The following is a 13,690-nucleotide window of genomic DNA, read 5'->3' on the forward strand; positions in this document are numbered from 1 at the left end:
TAACACAGATTCTGTGCAATGCTCTGATGCGCATACCTCTGCAGACGAGGGCGTGTGGGGCAAGTGTTAATCCTTCTGCAGTGTCATTTATGCAACCTTGAAGCAGACGAGTAAGGTTGGTGCATACTTGGGATGAGATGATGAGATGAGATAGCCTTTATTTGTCAGTTGCAGGTCTTTTGCCCACAACCGAGATGACAGACCTTGCCGACCGTACATACAATACACAAACATCACATTGGGGAGACAGGTCAGGCTAGGCAGCCTTCTCTTTCTGTTCACCTAGTTTTGTAATACAAACGAAATAACATAATTCGCTTTTGTCATGTTGCTGCACAGACGGTTATTGTTGGAAGCTTGGATTCTCTCTTAAAGATATCGCAATTATCTGAGGAGCTCATGTGTCTGTGTAATGTCACTACAACAGACTGCAAACAAAGCCTCTGATGCAGTAACTGCCTCAAATTAGAATGCTGATTGCAGATAACACTGATGTCAACGCTGAAATAATAGAGAGATAATCCGGCCGGATTAACTCCTAGCTGTTGGCTGCATGACTATTTGCTGCTAGAAGAGAGGGTTATGTGGAATTTTGTCACTTGGCTGCATCCGTGGCACTGCTGTATTTCTGCACTGTGAGTCATTTGGGAGTTATTTAAATAACTCCACAATGATTGTGTGTTATTTTAGAAGAAGCAGGCAGGGCGTCGGAGATGCTGCAGATTGACAGCAGCAGGCTGACAGAGAATTTAAGGCAGTTGTTTCTCTGCATCTGAACAGTTTAAGGTGTGAACGGATGCTGAGGGGAGGACAGTAATGGCAGCCTGTCAGCGTGTGTTTGCTTCAGAGTGGAAAATATAGACCAGAGTGGGAGCAGCATCAATAAAGGCTTCAGTGCAGTTTACCGCCTGAACCTGGCATAATAATCCCAAAGCATCACTCTGCTGTGTGAAGAGTGTGTGTGTGTGTGTGTATTAGTTGCGCAGTTGATGGTTTCTCATTTTTCCTGCCTCCATTTTGAGTTTGGCTTTTTGTGGTCAGCAGATGCTGACAAAATGTGGGTCATAACTCGACACATTTGCACACATAAGTTATTTGATGATGTCACATCGGTAAAAAACACAGGACTCATATTCTCTGAAATATGATTTTTTTTTCCATATTTGCATATTTGGAGCTTTTAAATTGCCAAGGATTTTATACTAAGCATTCGTGCGAGTCTTTTTGCATACAAATAACGATTATTGTTTATTATTAATAACAACAATAATAAAAGAGCATCTCTAGTAGATTCTGCATTATTCCGATGTAAGTCGGGATGCGCAGATATACATCAGCATCGGCTCAAGGTGTTTATTTATATGACATATTATTTTTCCCTCGAGGTAAACATATCAACATTCCAACAAAAATATAAATGCAAACAATAAAGCTAACATAGATCAGCCCAAATCACAGATATGGATCGCTAATATTCATCTGTCATGTTTCTTATTCTGAATGTGAAACAGAGAGTTTGACAGTTTATTTTTAAACATTGTTTTCTGCCAAAATAAAATAAACATATAGAAAAAAATATCAGCATTTACTCTTTTTAAGCATCAGTTTCTGTTTCTGTATTAGCAGTGGTTTTATTTTAAAGTGTTACCAAAGGTGTACAAAGGTTATGAAGATTAGCTTAACCCTCATCAGAAGTGACAGTTTCCAGTTTAGAGACCGTTGAGCTGTTTTCAGAGTTGGAGCCTCAAACTCACAAGAACCACACATGGTGTCTCCCACTGGTGTAAGACTGGATGACAGTTTGTCAGTCAGTCCAAAGGGTGTCATGACTTTTACTGAAAGTCTCCACACAATTTGCAGCTGAATTATTTTAGTTGTTTTTGCAATTTCTAAACAGTAGTTAGCCACTGATACTGAAATTGTTTTCATATTTCATATTCCTGCTTTTTAAAATAGTCCATCAGAGTCTGGACTCTAGACCTTGAAAGCCACTGACTGTTGAATTATTTAAAACACGACCTTCTGAGTAAATTAACGTCCAATAGATCATCTGTAGGATTATCCACTAATTATCGCTGCACTTGCCTCTGTCATGGAAGATTAATGAGGAGCGTAGTGTGAACTGGCTGTTAATGAGAAAAGAGCAAGTTCAACAAAAAGCAGGTGAAATTATGAGTGTTTAATGTGTGCTGGCGCACAAAGGGAAACTCTTGAGATAACGGATTAATGAGGACATCTGCACCCTCGAAGGAGTTGTTTGGCGACTATGTGCGAACCACCAGGTAAATGTCTGCTTTTGTGTATTTCACAGGAACATGATGTTGAGACCCCTTATGGGATGCTGCATGTGGTGATCCGAGGGGCGCCCAAGGGAAACAAGCCCGCTATCCTCACCTACCACGATGTGGGACTGAACCGTGAGTATTGTGTTGGTGTCTTAACAGATGCTCCTGTTTCTGCACTTATCAAAGGTGATAATTGGCTTTCTACCTTTACTTTGCACGCTCACACACACATACACACACAAACACACACTTTTTCAGCCTGAGTCACATTTAAAAGAAGCACGTGTATTGGATTAGATTTTTATTAATTAATTTCTTTAAAAAAATTATTAAAGAAATCAGCTTGATATAAACTGAATGTGTCCCATTCAAGAAAATGTCTTTTGACCAGATTACATGAAATGAACATTTTACGTTGTAATCAATGACTTAGAGTCAGCAGTTTGGGGCATGTATACTATTTCAGTGGTGGACGGTCATCGTAACCATGGTCAAATATTTGTGAATCATGCTGACAGTTTTTTATAGTCTTGGCTCTCCATGATGTCAGCTCTCGCCATGAACACAGGAGAAGCCCACAACTAATGTTCAAACCTGCTGTTTACAAGAACCAGCCAATCAGAAGAAACTTGGCATGAACATGAAAGTGTCTCTGTGTTTCTGACAGACGATGTACTGAGTCACTGCACCAGAGTCCAGTACAACATAATTAAGGATTAATTTGAAGAGGGACTCATTCAAAGCTCCTTCAGTCATTTCCAATCACCAATATAAAGGTTTCCTCTAAAACTAGCACAGCAAAGACTTCATCATCTCACAGAAACAAATAAAAACCATTAAATTACTTAAAAAGCTGTGTGCATTTGGTGCTTGACAAGATTAATTATCTTTGACAAGAAAATATGTTGTCATCATTAGATAACATATCATCGCGACTTGATTTTCATTCCATGCACCAAGAGCTGGATGCTGTCATGACACTCCCATCATTGAGCAAAGGCACTGCTGCACTTAATTTAATTTAATGAGGCATATACATAGGTGGGGTAAAAATAAAAACAATGAAAAAAACCAAAGCATTTGTCTTAAATTGAGATGCTGAGAGGCATCGATGAAATGTAGGTCAGAAAAACATGGACATCCTGCAGAGGGAGGCGAGGCGGCGCCAGCGGCACTGCGGTGCTGCTTTGATGGGTGGAGGTGGGATAAGGAGGGTGGGGTGAATTAGGATGGTATGAGAGGAAGCGGAGGTGATATATGTATGACTGCAAATATCTGACTACATTTTTCTGCATCAGTCTGTCTCAGGTGGTGAAAAAAACCCACGTAAATCCACTCACTCCAGAAAAAAGTACACACAAATATTATGCATATAGAAAATGTTCTGCTGCTGCAGCAGAACCACAGGGCTATTAGTATTCACAGCTAGTCACTAAATCAGTTGACTGCAGCACACAATCACATAGGATGGAGCAAGAGCGAGGGATGAAAGGAGTCACAGTAAAAAATAGAAAGCATAAAGAAAAATTGGTGGGGGGCTTATTGTTCCATTAAAATGACTCCCAATCAGCAGATGGCACAGCAATCTGCCAGTTCCCTCTATTAAAAACACAGATCAAGAGAGAACAAGAGAACAGGAGGGGGCTGGGAAAAAATAGAAAATGAAATAAAGATAAAGAGATTAGGAGTGCAGCAAAAAGAGAGAGAGGCCGAGGGAGAGGAGAAGGGCTCATTTAAGAAGTAGAAATCAGGTCACGGAGTAGAAATTGTTAGGAAAGAAAACAAAGTGTGCATCTAATTGTACAGGATGCAGGGCATGGGAAATAAAAGGAGAGGAAGAACGAGAGGCAGATAAAGAAAGTACAGAGGGAGAAAGTAGGTCACGGAGTCAGTAGGAGTATAATGTGAAAGAGCTGAGCGGTGATTCAGCGTGTTGGTGATGAGAAACTTCTCACGTCAGTGGTCATGTAGCATTCATATTATTGCCCGCAAGCCGGCACTGCGGCAAAGTCAGAGCGTCCAGCTCCCCTCCCCTGATTTTCATCTCTAGCCTAGTTGTCTTGTTAATTGGTCCGTTTAATTAACATTGCTCAGGCAGAGCCCAAGGAGGAAACAATGTTGCTGCATGGCTTCACTGAGTCTGACACACATGAGCAGAAAATAGGCCAACTGCAGAGCCGGTGGGAGGAGGGCATAAGAGAACTGACATCTTTTATACATGAAGCTATTTCAGAATTTAATGTTCTCTGTGGTGGTTCAGGAAATAGAGCTCTACAGTGAGGGAAATCCTCCGTGACCCTGGAAATAAATCAGACATTCCTTCCAAGAAAAGAATATGGATCCTCTCTTTTTTGTGCAATGAATGTCCCACTACTGCATATGCAGCATCTCCACGCAGCCCTTGGCTATTCTCACTGTTTTCTCATCACCAAGCATCAGTGACATTTGAAGATCATTTTCAGACCATTTTGTAAAGTGTAAAAACCACATTAAAATAAAGAAATTCATCAGTTCAGTTAGAAACAAAGGTGAATAAAAGCTGTGTGTCAGATTTGCTAGAAGGAGACTTTGCCTTTCCTTGCTGGCAGAGGATGAGCTGCACAGATGGCCACCTTCAAGATCCTCTCAGAGTGTGGTGCACATTCAATGTGATCACGTTCCTCTGCTCCCAGCCCTCCGTCCTCTCACCCCGTGCTACCTCTGCTTATTTCCTCACTCTCCTACAGACAAGCTGTGCTTCAACACTTTCTTCAGTAATGAAGACATGCAGGAGATCACCAAGCATTTTGTGGTGTGCCACGTCGATGCCCCGGGACAGCAGACTGGAGCATCACAGTTCCCACAAGGGTACAAAAAACACATCTAATGAATGGAGAATTATTTATTCTTCCCTGATTAATTATCTCGTGTTTAGTGGAGTCATTTACAAACTGAGAAGTTTTATAGGTTTTTATGCCTTAAATCATTAATTGAATTAATTTCTTAAATTGTGATATTCCCTTTATTGATTATACTATAGAATAATTTTATTATCTAGTTTTATTGTATTTATTTATGGGGGTGTAATGGTTTTACATTTGAAAAGTCTTATTATGAGCTGGTCAGTCCAAAAATTATTATTATTCAAACTTGTGATTCCTATTAAGCAGTTTCCTTAATAGGAATCACAACAAACAGAAAGACAAAAAGGGTAATTTCATTCATCAATGGTCATCAATGATAGTGCATAATCTGTTTAAACATGAGTGCAGATAGTGCCATTATCTAGAACCATTAACTGAGGGGAACAAAGACGTCACTGAACCGTCCAGATCCTGCACATAGAACTCTATATAATTACTTTCACTTTAAACAGCGCCCATTTACACAGCATAACGGGTGGTTGACATTTGAAAGAAAAATGTTGGGAATAACTCATCTGAGTTCTGAATCTGATAGATTTTTAAATTGCTTCGAGTGAAATGAGTCATTACTTTCTCTCCATAGGTACCAGTACCCCACCATGGACCAGCTGGCTGGCATGCTGCCCACTGTTGTGGAGCACTTTGGGTGGGTGCTCTGTGCTTTGAATTTACAAAAATTCTGTATTTTTCTTGTATTTTCATGTTAAATTGTTCAAAATCAGAGAAAAATGTTTCTGCTCCCATTTGTGTTCTACACAAAATCACCTCACATGAAAACGAGTGTCATGCATTTTCAGTTCATTTAATGACAACTGTAGAAAATTAATTTATAGGACTAGAAAATATCAGATGTTGCCAGCTGGATATAATTTTAGTCTGAGCCTACAGTACCTTTCATGTCTGAGATATAGAACACTTGTTCTTTGCACGTATAAATTTCCCATCTGTGTGTCCTACAGTAGTTTTCTGTCATGTAGGCACTGCAGCAATACTTGTGGTATCCACACATATGAATTATTTAAACCATTGCATCCTTATTTGTCTCGTTGATCTTGTTTAGATTCAAGAGCATCGTTGGAATCGGTGTTGGAGCTGGAGCTTATATTCTGGCCAAATTTGCTGTAAGTCAAAAGTTATTCATTGTTATTTATGAAACAACAATAGCATTTCCATTTAGGTGTGCAAAAAGATTCTATTGTCTTTTACGCTCAGCTGATCTTCCCTGAGCTGGTAGAGGGTTTGGTTCTGCTCAACATCGACCCCAATGGCAAGGGATGGATTGACTGGGCTGCTACCAAGGTACCTCTCCTATACTGTGTCCATCCATTAATCCATCCATTTTCACATTTATCAGCCTACGTATGCCTTTTATATTTCTCATTGCAATAACTCTGTTTCCCTTAGCTGTCAGGTCTGACCAGCGCTCTGCCGGATACGGTGCTGCCACATCTTTTCAGCCAGGTAAACTCACCTTTAAACATAATGTTGTTTAATTTCCAGTGTGCTTAAGTTTCTGAGGTCAAAGTCATTGCAGGTGAAAACCATAGAAACCTAACCCTAATCCAAACCCCATTAGAATATGAGATTTTTGCTCTCTTCAAAAACTGTTTATGCCAGGGAAAAAACATTGTAATTGTCCAAAAAAATTACAGTTACAGTTATTGTTCAAGCATGACGGGAAAACAGGAAGAAAATATGTTTACTGTAACTCTTTGAAGTTTAATAACAGGTTCCTCATTCTAAGAAGCAATTATGGTTTTCTTTGTTTCTTGATTGACAAAACTTTGGGGAACAATTTCATCATAACAATGAAAACAAACATCAAGTATTCGGGTTACCAAAGGTACAGGTACGGTTAGGGTTTGCATTCAGCACCAGTTCAGTGGGGGCTAAACCTCACAGAGCAGCACAAAAAAAACCAAAAAAACAATTTTAATAAAGTAATTTTGTCATCATCCAATTCGACTGATTATTTATTCTTGTATAACTGCGAGTACTACTGACCACAGCTGTATTTCTGTGCAGGAGGAGCTGGTGAGCAACACAGAGCTGGTGCAGAGCTACAGGCAGCAGATCAACAACAACATCAACCACTTCAACCTGCAGCTTTTCTGGAACATGTACAACAGGTGGAAGCTCAAACTCAGTGTATTTTTAAGTAATATAAATATATGTAATATGAATAATAAACATAACAACAAACATAAACACGCAGCGTTTTTTTTTTTAAACTCGTCTATCTTGTCTTGCCCCTTTCAGTCGGAGGGACTTGGAGATGAACCGCAGTGGGACAGTGCTTAACGCCAAGACCCTGAAGTAAGTCTTCAGATGTGCCATCACAGCACAGTGTTATCTAAGGTTTAGTGGAGGTTAAAGCTTTTATTTTTGTTAATTTTGGACAGACTGACACACCACTGGAATCAGCTGACCAGCTGTTAGAATAATGAGTTTCTTGTGTTGAGTAAATACAGTCACATGATATTATAAACAGCTATAAAAGATTAGATAATATAATGTAAAAGATTCTCTTGTAAAAGGCATCTTCAAACATGTAGTCTGGACCCGACAGCAGAACAACAGACATATATTTAATCTGAGAGAGTTACGTGTGCTGTAAGTGATAATTAGCAAAATCATGTCAATGCTTAAAATTTTTAAGATGTTCACAAAGAATACTGATGGCCTCTAGGTGTCCTGTGATGTTGGTTGTTGGAGACAATGCGCCTGCAGAGGAAGGAGTGGTGAGTCATTGTTCTTTTTCTTTCTGTTTGTCTAAAGCCAGTTAAGACAAACAAAAAATCTTTCAGTTGGATTCATATTTTATATTCATTACTTGGATAGCTACACTGATCAAAATCTTCTCTTTCCTACTTGCAAAACATCAAAACTTTACATTTATTCCGACCAATGTTTCTGGCAATGTGACAAACATTAGTCTAGTTTACGCTCTTTTAGCTTCGCTTTTGGTCTCCACCAGCTCCTTAGAGAAAGATCTGGTTCTTTAGTTGCTAAATGCTCACGTGTTAATCACTAACTGTGTCTGTCTGATGCCACCAATAAGGCCACCATGAATGCACTAAAGCTCCATAAAAACAACTGTAATGCTTGACCAATGCATTCATCAGGGTATTTAACAAAAACTCTCTCCCTGTTTAGGTACCAAACATGATCCCGCACAGGTTTTATATTGGTCACACCCCAAATGGCCTTAAACCACTAGTACCAGAACCTCTACTCTGTTACCATTAAAGCACTTTAATAACAGCTGAATAAGTAGCTGAAACCCCTAAACGCTCATTAAAGCTGAAGATTCAGTGGATAAGTCTCTGCAGGTTTTAAACATTTCTCACTTAATGAACTTATCTTTGAGAAAATGTGCAGAGTGGGATCACTTAGGCTTGTATGACTATTTTGAGGGGACTTGGAATTAGTCTGTGACCTTTTTGTCTCATCATGTAGTAGCCGTGCTTCATCAGTTTCTTTTCGTCTTTATGTTGCTTCTATAAATTCCCCACAGAGCTGACTCAGTTTGTCAGAGTAAATAAAAATTAGCTTACCAGCAGACCCTCCCCTCCTTCTTCCTCCACCTGTTCTCACTCTGTTCAGTATTTTGTTCTCACTCTGTGCTCATTCGTGAATAAAGAAACAGGTCAGCCAGCAGAGACATCTCTACAAGCCTCCTTCTCCCCTGCCTGTCTGCATTACTATAGGTGTACTATAGGTGTGTGTGTCTATTTGTGTACGTGTTCTCCAGAGGCCAGATGGCCTCGTTCTCGCTCTGGGGCTGTCTGAAGTGGCCCAGATATGTGTGCTTCTGCACCAGTTAATCTGCCGCCTGTTCAAATTGATATCAAATCACTCCATCCTCTGTGAGATGGAGAACGAGATGCAGGGAGAGTGATGTTGTTGTTATAAAACCTCTTGAAAAGATAGAAGGATGGAGAGATGGAAGCAGGGATGGAGGGAAGGGAAGCGAGGAAGTGAGAGATGTGAACAGAGGTTAATTTATTGGATGTGACAGATGGAGGTCATATTAATATTTCATATCTGCTGATATGACCAGCTGAGGCTGCTGAGTATGCTCCACTTACTTTACGCTTTTCTTTCTTCCTTTTTTTAAGCATAAATATACGGCACATTTTGTACATATTCTTATACATATTTCCCTTTACTTACTAATTTGCATGCTCCATCTGCCTGGCAATTTTGCAATAAAGGCAATAAAGGCTATTTCTATTCCATTCTATTCTGTTAATGCAGAGTGAGTGGAATATGGAGAGATGCATATTTATAAGAGTCACATTTGCATTTCCTGCAACTAATTTGCAACTGTTTTGTTGTAGCTGTGCAAATAATTTGTAATTGATATGCAGTTTTGTATCAGCAGATGAAGCTTGTCTAAAAAAATTTTTAAGAAAAATTCTTATTTTATTCAAAAAAGTGCAGATGTGCATTCATCTCACAGTTATACGTGTTTATTTTGTCAAGATTACCAAAAATGTATTTTTGGAATCTGTGTAAAGGATTAAAGATTAAATGCAGCAGAGAGCAAAAGCATGTTCTCGTTGGTTTCTGTGTGATGCCCTGAATGTGCTTTTGCATGTCCACATGTGAGCAGTTAGGCATCGTTTGTGTTTCTGTGCACATCTGTGTGTGCACACACTGCGGATGAATCTTATCCTGCTGGAGTGAGTCATCTCTGCAGCATACTGCAGTATCTGGGTCGTCTCCATATATGGACTATACATTCACCATCTCTGATAAAGTCCTGACACTGTTTATCTTGGAGTTGAAAGTTTTCCATCTATAGCAAGTGTTTCAGTGTGTGTTGAAAGCACGCCAGCACTCTATATGGGTTAGTAGTTTAAGGTGTGTCGTGTCTTTTAATTATAGCAAGCAGTTTCATTTGGCTTTATAGCTGTTGCTTGCTCACTGCAATTTGCATTTTTAGATCTTAGACTTGATTCTTGCACTGAAGTCTAAAATCAATAGAATTAGAATATCTTCATTAAGATAGGCCAACGGTGGATGTTAGTTATGAACTCACTGTCAGCTCACATTTCCCCAATCAACCTTTGAGTGTGTTCATTTGTAAGGTTTGGCATAATATGGCCAATCACATGGACATGAACAACAGCAGAGCCCCAAAAAGAAAACCAAGCAATATAGCCAAACAGATCTGAGGAATTAAAAAATATAATCCAAGCTAAAAGTGACACAGTAAAACCCGTATGGAAGTCTCCGCAGCATATGCAGTATATTAGGCATAACTGGTTAAATGGTACATGACATGTACCCTTGTAAGAGATGAGAAGTTTAACTCTTTTCCCTTTGGATTAGGGGTAAGTTTGATAATATCTGTGTCACGGTTCACGAGGCGAGCCGTATGGAATTATTAAAGGACCCAAGATGCAGCACAACTGAGGTGAGGAAGCTTTATTAAAGGAGCGTGCTCAAACAAAGGCGAGGGTGGCAAAAACAGAACTGAGTAAAACCTAAACTGGGAAAACTAAGCATAGAAAACAAACCTGAAACCTAGAGACACATGGAGATGCAGGAGACATGGAGAGACAACCAGCGACAACAGAGGAAGACACGCAGACAAACCAGCAACTAACAGAGGCAGACAGGTTTAAATACAGAGAAGGATAACGAGGGAATGAGACACAGAAGGCGGGCACAGCTGGGAGTAATCAGACATGATGGGACAGGGGAAACGTAAACTGAACATACTGAGATCACACACGGACCTTCAAAGTAAAACAGGAAAAACACACACACACATGCAAAGACACAGACTCAGAGACTTGGGCTAAACACAGAGACCTGACTACACTAGAGGTAATACACAGGCAGGGATGACACCAAACAGAGGGAGCACAAACTAAACCCTGGGAAACTAAAACACAACAGTCATAATACATAAAACTATCAAAAGTAAAAGTACAAAAAGTCACCGACCCAGGACCATGACAATCCGTCACATTTGCTCAGTCAGAAGAGGGTGAGCTCTGCCTATACAGCTTACCTGTACAGGAAAAATCCAGAATCTGTTCTAATGGTCATCAAACCATGTTTTTATTGATTTATACTGAGGTTTCAAAACTCATCATAAAGGTACAGTGGAGGTCATCCAATGTCAACTTTATGGGGGAAAGAGTTAACTCTAAGAAGCCAGTGTTATCTTGTGTTGTCTTGTGTTATCTTGTTAATCTCTTTTAAGTGTTACTGTATTTGGTATGTGTGCAGAAAATTACATAGTTTGGGAAACATACTGATCATGGTGTCACCAATCTTGCTAGTGTGACTTTTGGCCCCCGGCTCTGTATTCTGCAACAATTTTTGACGTAACCAGTGAGGCCATGCAAACCACTACTATAAAAACAGTAGCTCACTTATTTTGCCTGAGAGTAAAGGAACGCCTTTCAACAATATATTTTTGTGTGTTATTACGTTTTTAGTAAAACACTCTGAATTTCCCTGTATCTAAATAAACGTGATTGTACTTGAATGTTATCTGTAAATGTGTGGACATTTATGTTATGTTGCCTGATGAAGTCATCAGAAAGCATGCAAAAAGATGTGATTGTTCTTGTTATCTGGCTTAGTCAGCTCAACCTGCTGTTTTGTCTTTAAGGTCGAGTGTAACTCCAAACTGGACCCGACCAACACCACCTTCCTGAAGGTAAACGTTTGCTCTCGTTTCACCTACTACTGCTGTAGATTCACTGAAGCAACATTTTAAAGTCAGACACACAAAGGAAAAGTAGACGTGTGATCATCAGCAATAAAACAACTTGTTTCAGTTTTCAGTAATTTTCTAAAAAGCTATTTTGACCCTTTTTACTTTAGTGTTGTGTTGTTCAAAGAAATATGTTTAATTTTGGTAAACATCCTAAATAGCTATTTCTTAATTACTCTACATTGGAAGTAATTCAGTGTGTAGAAGTTGAATAATAAATCTGAACACATTTATGAACATATTCACAAACAAGAAATACTGAACCCAAGCTTTAGAAATACTTGGGTCGATATATTCTGACAGAATGTTTCATAAAGAAGAAAATACAAGAAAAATAATAACATAGACATTGTTTACCTTGATGATAGACCACCAAAGACACCAAACAGATAGATAGATAGATAGATAGATAGATAGATAGATAGATAGATAGATAGATAGATAGATAGATAGATAGATAGATAGATAGATAGATAGATCTGTCACACAGACAGAGATGGTTGATTGATCATATGCTAGTTGGCTGATGGCTGCTGTCTCCTCCCGTGGCAGATGGCTGACTCTGGTGGACTGCCCCAGCTCACACAGGTAACACAAACAAACCACTTTGCATCATGAAGATGCTGCTACACAAACAAATAAAAACACCACAGAGCACAAACTCACCATCCACATTTAAGACACTGTTTCCTCAGAATTGAGTGGAATAAAAACTCTGATGTGTTTTTTTTCCAGCCCGGCAAACTGACAGAAGCCTTCAAGTATTTCCTGCAGGGGATGGGCTACAGTAAGTCTCCAAACCGCCATAGTTAGTGAGACAGAGTGGGATTCAGTGTTTTTTGTTTTATTTTTAAAATTTACTTTCAGGTGTATTTTTGTAGTGTCGAGTGAGTGTGCTATGATGTATTTTATGCAGAGGGTTATGACCAATATTAATCTTGCCCTCTGTCTTCCTTGCCCCGTTCTTTCAGTCGCTAATGTGAAGGATCGGAGGTTGAGTGGAGGGCCAGGTACTTCCTCCTCCCCGTTCACCTCTGACCTGTTATTGCCCTATTCAATGACTGTGGTATTTTAGAATTTCTTTTGAATTTCATTTGGTTGTGAATATAATATTTTGGGCTAATTATTATTATTATGGTTATTTTTTTTTTTACTTTTGCTCTCATTTTTGGAGTTTCTTTTATCCTAAGGACATTAACCCCCCATCTTTGTTTTATCAAATATAATTTTTCCTCCAATGGAAAAATATACTGCCCTTACTTCCACTCCCCCCATTCCTTTACCATTGCATCTCCAGTCCTGCTCTTTGCATGGCGTTCAGCTAGCTTTGAGCAAAGACTTTCAGACCAAGTTAACAATAATTCACCATGTCTTTAAAAAACGTAAATAAACTGTTGACAAAACCAAGTTGTTTTTAGTTACACTGGTTAAAAATTTATTTTTCCCTTGTATCACAGAAAGATGGAATGAAATGAACTGAACTTTGTTTAGAAGATTTTAAAAAGCATAGCTTACCTGATAGGAGAATTTTAAGTCCAGAGCTTTGAGTGTTTTTCTGCAAATAGCCATGATTTTCTGACCTTATTTAAAACTCAGCTTTGATATTCAAATATCCCAGGGTTACCTTTGCATTCCAATTTATTACAAATTATGGATTTTTGCTCATTTTTCCTATCAGCAAATTTTAGTTTTATTTTCAGTGGGAAGCAAAACAAAATACCCAGGTAATAATGGAGGTCAAAGAAGAAATATTAAACTTT

The 13,690-nt window shown here is 39.0% G+C and overlaps 1 protein-coding gene across 5 annotated transcripts in view; it reads left to right on the forward strand.

Moving 5' to 3' along the window:
- The window catches only part of ndrg4 (NDRG family member 4), a 67,339-nt gene that overhangs the window by 48,785 nt on the left and 4,864 nt on the right, over window positions 1-13,690 (forward strand). For 3 of the 5 annotated variants that reach the window (XM_082541959.1, XM_082541961.1, XM_082541962.1), the window contains 13 exons: window positions 2,312-2,417; window positions 5,012-5,132; window positions 5,772-5,834; window positions 6,249-6,309; window positions 6,401-6,487; window positions 6,593-6,649; window positions 7,214-7,317; window positions 7,448-7,504; window positions 7,878-7,929; window positions 11,826-11,873; window positions 12,483-12,518; window positions 12,666-12,717; window positions 12,902-12,940. In XM_082541959.1, coding sequence (XP_082398085.1) covers window positions 2,312-2,417; window positions 5,012-5,132; window positions 5,772-5,834; window positions 6,249-6,309; window positions 6,401-6,487; window positions 6,593-6,649; window positions 7,214-7,317; window positions 7,448-7,504; window positions 7,878-7,929; window positions 11,826-11,873; window positions 12,483-12,518; window positions 12,666-12,717; window positions 12,902-12,940 — 883 coding nt within the window. The remainder of the gene's footprint in view (window positions 1-2,311; window positions 2,418-5,011; window positions 5,133-5,771; window positions 5,835-6,248; window positions 6,310-6,400; window positions 6,488-6,592; window positions 6,650-7,213; window positions 7,318-7,447; window positions 7,505-7,877; window positions 7,930-11,825; window positions 11,874-12,482; window positions 12,519-12,665; window positions 12,718-12,901; window positions 12,941-13,690) is intronic. The other 2 variants (XM_082541960.1, XM_082541963.1) reach the window with 1 other exon arrangement.

The sequence above is a fragment of the Aulonocara stuartgranti genome (assembly GCF_965226115.1).
Source record: "Aulonocara stuartgranti genome assembly, chromosome: 7".
In the NCBI taxonomy this organism is placed as follows: domain Eukaryota; kingdom Metazoa; phylum Chordata; class Actinopteri; order Cichliformes; family Cichlidae; genus Aulonocara; species Aulonocara stuartgranti.